Below are 7,253 nucleotides of genomic sequence, written 5' to 3' on the forward strand. Positions count from 1 at the left end.
GTATATTGATAAAAATTAACATACAGTTGTTTAGTAATATTGATGGTTGCTGGTTGATTATAATTAATAGAAGATGAACTGTGGTAATTATGTTCATCATTTTATAATTCACATAGCTCATCCACTAGATAGTTTCTCTTTTTTTACTGATCAAAAGCCATTTGCTGAGAATACACATATTAAATATGGGTATATTCTATAATATACACCTACATAATTTAAAGATACTTTTAAAATTGTATTACTATGAAACAGAGAATGCAGAGAAAATTGACCAGTACATTGAAATTTTTAAAAGTCCCTTGAGAACAAGAATATTTTCTCACACATGGAAAATTTGTGAGTCACTGGATGTGGGGATTACCAAGTCATGTACATCATACTTATACCTCCTGACTTGTGAACTTAAATCAACTGAGACCAGTGTGATCTTATTCTCAAGTATCTCTAAGTAAGGAGAAGGTACGTCTAACTATTCTTCCAGAGAAGCATTAAATTCTTTTTTTTTTTTTTTGAGACAGGGTCTCGCTCTATCACCCAGGCTGGAGTGCAGTGGTACAATCTTGGCTCACTGCAACCTCTGCCTCCCAGGATCAGGCGATTCTCCTGCCTCAGCCTCCCAAGTATCTGGGATTACAGATGCGTGCCACCACGCTTGGCTAATTTTTGTATTTTTAGTAGAGGTGGGATTTCACCATGTTGGCCAGGCTGGTCTCGAACTCCTGACCTCAAGTGATCCACCCACCTCGGCCTCCCAAAGTGTGGGAATTACAGGTGTGAGCCACTGCCCCTGGCCCAGAGAAGCATTAAATTCTAACGTCTAATTGAAACTGCTTTTTCTGACCTTCAGATACATTTCTCCCAGTGTACGCTGCAATATAGAACTAAAATCCCCAAATAATTCAGAACAAGAGAATTAAACTACCTGCTGGGTCTCTAAGACTTCAGAAGCTGCGTTATGTTGTGAAAAACTAAGCTGAGTTTCAAAGTGGTCTTATCACATGAGGCTGCCCAGCTGAGGTGGACCCTAGTAGTCAGCACAAGGTAAGAGGGACATAAATCCACAACATTAGAATATTCAAGAGCTGCAAATGAAGGAGAAGGAAAAACCATAAAAGATGAAAAAGAATTCAGGTTGCCATGTCCTAAATACACACACTATATGCTCAGCTTTGTGCTGTGCTAAGTCTTCTTTTCAGTTACCAAATGTGTGGATGGTACAGATCCAAAGTGAAATTGAGAGTGCAGAGGTGAACTCCATATTGTCAAGGGAAAACTGGGGGTGAGTTATGCCTTGAAGAAACTGGAGACATTTGGTCCAACAAAACAAAACAAGATTTTTTAAAACTCTCCTATTTCCCCATGGGCAGTCTATCTGTGTTGATGCTTTACCATTTCATAATTTCCTCATTTTGTTGTTTCATGGAGTGAGGAGAACTGACATGCTGTCCAATAAACTTCCTTGTTCTCCTTACGCAAGAAAGGAAATCCTGACTTAATGCATAACCACAGAACAAGTTAATATTCTACGTCTATCGGAGTTGAACTTCCTAAAAAACAAAGTGTTCATCTTTCAAGATTCATTCTCCCTGAATCTTACCAACAAAACACCCCTGAGGAGAAAGAAAGACAGGGAGGGAGAGAAAAAGAGAGAGAGAGAGAGAAACAAAAAGCCAAAGAGAGAGAAAAAAATGAATTCATCAACATCATCTGAATCACAATGCACAGGTAAAATTTGCAACTCTTCCTTTTCTTCCACAGATCTCTTTTTGGAACAAGTAATAAATACGGTGAAAGATAGGGCAATAGAAAAGTATTCACTAAAGTTAAAAAAAAAAAAAAGGGAGAAGGTGAAGAGAGAGAGATTGGAAGGCTATTTCTTATACCAGAAAGCCTGCTGGACTCTGGTTAAGGGAGAGCTATCACTGTTTCCACCCTTTCTGCAATGCATTGTGTCCCTTTTGGCAAATGACCTCACTTCTCTGGAACTCTCTTTGTCTGTAAAATGTGTAATGGGAGGAAGAGAGGAACTACTAGATAACTGTTAATATTTTACCTAATTTACAAAGAGCTTGAAAAATGAGACACAGAAAAAAAAAAAGATTAGGAGAAAGACAAGAAACGCAACGACGAGAAAAGGGAAAAGAAAGAAAAAGAAAGAAAGGCGGCCTTAGAAAATATTGAAAAAATTTAACTGAGAGACTTAGAAAGGAAAAATTGTATATCTGAGTTCATGAGTCAGAGTCTTACTCCAGGAATTCTAATCGTGTGGTCCTCAGTCCAGCAGCAGCAGTAGCCCCTGGGAACTTGTTGGTTCCATACAAGCTCTACTGAATTGCTAACTCTGGGAGTAAGGGTCAGCACCCAGTGTTTCAATAAGCCCTCCAAGTGATTCTGACGCATACTGAAATTTGGGAATTACTCAAAACAGACAATGGAAGTAGAAGGAAATAAGTAAGGATGCATAAGAATCTCTTCTGTCTCTTTTGTACCTTGCTTAGGGAAGATTGATCATGTTTGTGTCTTTCTTTGTACAGAGAGAGGATACTTCTCTTCCCAAATGTTCTTATGGACTGTTTCTGGGATCCCCATCCTATTTCTCAGCGCCTGTTTCATCACCAGATGTGTTGGTGGGTTCTGAAGGTCAAATTCAATTTAATTCTTCCTGGTGCATATGAGGTGAAAACTCTTCCATGCTGCCTGTACATTCTCTTTTCCCTCAAAAGGGCTTTCTATTTCACTCTTTTTTTTCCCCCCCATTAATCTCTAGGTTATTTCTCAAACCAGAAACCTCAACAAGCAGGGAACTGTTTCCGAATTTTAATCACCTGTGACTTACTTTTCATGATAGACATTTTTCACTTCCTTGGCAGTCCTGAGTCCTCCTCTTTCAGCCTCTATCATTAGTGTAACCTTCTCTAGGAGATTCTGCCTTAGAGCTTGAACTACTGGTCGGGACCAGAGACATGACTAATTACTTTTGGAAGGAAGAGTAGAGAGAGTGGACTTGGCATAAGAGGGAGTGCAAACATATCTGTTTTCTCTGGGTCGTAAGAAAAAGCAGATTGTAAGGAAAAAACATGATAATTATTGGCACTTTTGTTATAAATGCAAAACTGAGGGAACTGATTTTTTTAACCAAAATAAGACGAACAAACATTATACCCTTTCCTTTACAGTGACATATCACATCTTTCAAAACTGTGATGAGAAAAAGTTTCAGCTGCATGAAAATTTCACAGAGCTCTCCTGCTACAATGATGGATCAGGTATAATAGTCCCAAAGGTGAACATCAAAATTTACATAGCAACATTTTCTGGCTTCTAGATTGACTTGGGGACAGGTGAAATATAGTTGGATTAGGTCTTATTTTTCAAAAGCAAAATGTAAAATCCTAGAAATTTGGAGATGCAATTAGCATTGGAGCAGGAAGTCTTGGGACATTATAGTAGACTTTTATAATACATTTGAGGTATGTCTGAACAGCACATCCAGAAGTGGAAGGTATTATTCCCAGGTGTGTACTTTTTCTTCCTTCACCTACTTCCAAAATGAGATGAAGGAGAAAAAAACGTATGGAGTAGAGAATGTATAAATATCTCACAAATATACTCTATGCTCTTGTATGTCATCCTGTTCCAAGTCTTAGCAAAACGCTACATGACACTAAAAAAGTGGCCTCCTTCTCTGAGGTATAATTTTCTCACCATTAAATTGAGAGAAGTTAGATGAATTATTTATAATAGACCTCAAAGGCAAAAGTTCTGTAAGTCTAAGAAATCTAACCCATCTATATACTAGAGTATGGAGATTTGATTGAGGATACATCGTTCAGGAAACATAGGAGATGGCTCTTTGGGGGTCACCCAAATGAAATGCATAAATGTCTCTGACATTAGTAGTCTAAGAACAGATAAGGTTCTATATCAATAGCATAACTAAGATAGTTTGCATATGTAGTTGCATTTCCTGGCACTGACATCCAGAGAATGAGAATTATATTCAAAAGACCAAAAAAATTCTGTTGATGTTTCTTGACATTGGAATTATCTGAAGTCTTAGATACTAAGATGTGGGGTATGAGTAAGTGATTCCAAGGCTTCTGACTTAAATGAGGACTCCATGGGGCCAGATGAAGCTTTGAGTTTTCTTATTCGGTTCACCTGGGACACTCACTGAAATCTCTCTCATCTTAGGTTCAGTCAAGAATTGTTGTCCATCGAACTGGGAGTATTTTCAGTCTAGCTGCTACTTCTTTTCTACTGACACCATTTCCTGGACATCAAGTTTAAAGAACTGCTCAGCCATGGGTGCTCACCTGGTGATTATCAACTCACAGGAGGAGCAGGTAGCTGCAGTCCTCCGATGCCAGTGTGACATTCCCCACATGGTCCACCTCTCTTCATACATATGCTCGGTGCTTGACCCCCAATGACTGTGGTTAATGAATGTACTAAAATGCATGCTGTTCTTACTATTCCGATAAAGTCATTGCCTACCTTAATTTATTTTCCTTCCTAGAAGAACCTAAGAAAAAGGGAATTTCCATGTAGAGTTCCTTTAATTAGGCAAGGGGAAAAAAGAGGGTTGGAAGTTAATTTTAGACTAATCATTATGTTTATGAACATATTATATGCAAGAAGGGAAGCAAATATTGTCCGTTTGCTTTAAGCTGTGATTAATAATGTTTTGCACTAGATATATTCAATAAATCTGGCCACCAATAACAGTAGATGAACTTTGAAAGAATTGTTGAGGATCTCCTTTTCTGTTGAAGTTTATTTTTTGTCAGCTTAATTTTATGTTATGTACATTTCAACACCAAAAAAATCAGTAGATAATCCTCATGATCTTACAGTTTCATTTATCTGTCATTTCTCATCCAGATTCTTTTTTATTTTTTGAGACGGAGTCTCGCTGTGTTGTACAGGCTGGAGTGCAGTGGCGCGATCTCGACTCACTGCAACCTCTGCCTCCCAGATTCAAGCAATTTGCCTGCCTCAGCCGCCCAAGTAACTGGGACTACAGGCACCCGCCACCATGCCTAGCAAATTTTTTTGTAATTTTCGTAGAGACAGGGTTTCGCCATGTTGGTCAAGCTGGTCTCGAACTCCTGACCTCAGGTGATCCACCACCTCGGCTTCCCAAAGTGCTAGGATCTCTTCCAGATTCTTACCTGTTTTCATAAGAATTACCAGCAACGTTTATTCAAAGCTGAAATAACTGATCTCCTTTTATTTTGTGTCTTCCGTAGGAATTCCTTGCCTACAAGAAACCTAAAAAGAAAGAGTTTTTTATTGGACTGTCAGACCAGGTGGTCGAGGGTCAGTGGCAATGGGTGGATGGCACACCTTTGACAAAGTCTCTGAGGTAATTACCCTCCTATTGAGAGGAGTTCTTGAAACCTTGTTCTGTTTCCTGCAACATATCAGGTCCATTCTTGGTGGTATTAAATGCAGGAAAGAGAAGAGCTGAGGTAGAAAAGACGAAGGAGAAGTACAAGCACTCACTTCTCTCCTTTCCTGGGATGGTCTCAAGAATAAAGGGGAAATAATAAATGAAAATGAACTGGAGAATCATTCACTGAGAATGCAAAAGAGACAAGAGGTGGAATTAAGAGTCTTGTTTCCCAAAACCAAGGGAAATGAGGAAAAAAATAGTAAGTTGAGAAAGACAGCAGGTTCTTATGCAGTGAAAACTGAGAATCTCTTGACAATGTCTCTTTTCTCCTTAATAATATCCTCACATCATTAGAGCATAGCTTTTTTTTTTATTGTGGATATGCTTTTTTTGTTTGATTGGTTAATTGATATATAAAATATTTTGCTATATATATTGATTTTCATGATTTGTTAGTGAGTAAGGTTTTTTTCTTTTTTCTTTTCTTCAACTTTTATTTTAAGTTCCAGGGTACGTGTGCAGGATGTGCAGGTTACATGGGTAAACGTGTGCCGTGGTGGTTTGCTGCACAGATCATCCCATGATCCCGGTATTAAACCCAGCATCCATTAAGTATTCTTCTTAATAGAGCATAGCATTTTTAATTTTTCAAAGTTTTTTTCTCATTTATTATTTCATTTTACCTAAATTACACTTTCCTGGAATGTATCAGTATTATTAATCTCTACTTAGCATTTGGGGAAACTAAAACTCAGAAAAGTTAAGGGACTTAGCGAATGAGCAGTTCTAAGAGTACAACACAGATACTCTGACACTTAGAAATGCTGCTTCACAACCACACTGGAACACCACTGCAGGATGCACCTAAGTTGATACACACTCTGTGCAGAATAAAGAGAGCCAAGCCGATATGAGATATGAGTGTGAAGAAAACAAATCTATCAGAGTATCAATCTTCCCTATAACTTGTCATTCTATAGCTAAGGAACAGGACAGAATAGAAAAGGAACAAAGGAACAAAGGAACAAAGGAACAGGACAGAATAGAAAGTCAGAAAGATCCAGTTCAGCTTCAGTACTCACAAACTGTGACTTAGACAAATGGTTTAGCTTTCCTGAGGTTCCTTTTCTTCCTCAATAAAACGGACATTATAATACCTGCCTCGCAAAACTGTTGTGAGGTTAAACAATACAAACACAATTTGCCTGGTATATTAGGTTACTTTACCTCTTTTTGCTGGGATTTGAAGTCTCCTGTGTCATTCTTTTTCAGCTTCTGGGATGTAGGGGAACCCAACAACATAGCTACCTTGGAGGACTGTGCCACCATGAGGGACTCTTCAAACCCAAGGCAAAATTGGAATGATGCTACCTGTTTCTTCAATTATTTTCGGATTTGTGAAAGGCTAGGAATAAATATTTTGAACAAAGGAAAATCTATTTAAGAACAGAAGGCACAACTTAAATGGATAAAGAAGGAAGGACAAGAACATGGCCACGCCCACCGCCCCACGGGAGAAACTTGTGCGCTGCACTTCAAAGGACTTCATAAGTATTTGTTACTCTGATATAAATAAAAATAAGTGGTTTTAAATGTTATAATTCATGTTACTGGCTGAAGTGCCTTTTCTCTCTACATTAGTCTCAGGTCCTCTTCCCAGAATTTACAAAGCAATTCACTACCTTTTGCTACATTTGCCTCATTTTTGAGTATTTATATGAAAGTACAGGGACACGGAGCCAAGACAGAGTCTAGCAAAGAAGAGGGTTTTGGAAGGTGCCTTCCAACAATCGCCTGAATCTAGGCTCTGTAGCAGGTCCTCTTCTTTCTAGCTTCTGGCAAGTCTGTCTTC

General features: G+C 38.5%; 1 protein-coding gene across 1 annotated transcript; it reads left to right on the plus strand.

Annotated features, from left to right (window-relative positions):
* Window positions 1-1,526: 1,526 nt before the first annotated feature.
* Window positions 1,527-7,002, plus strand: CLEC4E (C-type lectin domain family 4, member E). Its single transcript, XM_011953496.1, has 6 exons — window positions 1,527-1,728; window positions 2,538-2,630; window positions 3,180-3,269; window positions 4,198-4,349; window positions 5,256-5,371; window positions 6,674-7,002. Exons 1-6 carry the CDS (start codon window positions 1,692-1,694, stop codon window positions 6,843-6,845), a joined length of 660 nt encoding a protein of 219 aa, XP_011808886.1. The 5' UTR covers window positions 1,527-1,691; the 3' UTR covers window positions 6,846-7,002.
* Window positions 7,003-7,253: the final 251 nt, after the last annotated feature.

This window comes from Colobus angolensis, unplaced genomic scaffold, assembly GCF_000951035.1.
Source record: "Colobus angolensis palliatus isolate OR3802 unplaced genomic scaffold, Cang.pa_1.0 Scaffold11, whole genome shotgun sequence".
NCBI classification, from domain to species: domain Eukaryota; kingdom Metazoa; phylum Chordata; class Mammalia; order Primates; family Cercopithecidae; genus Colobus; species Colobus angolensis.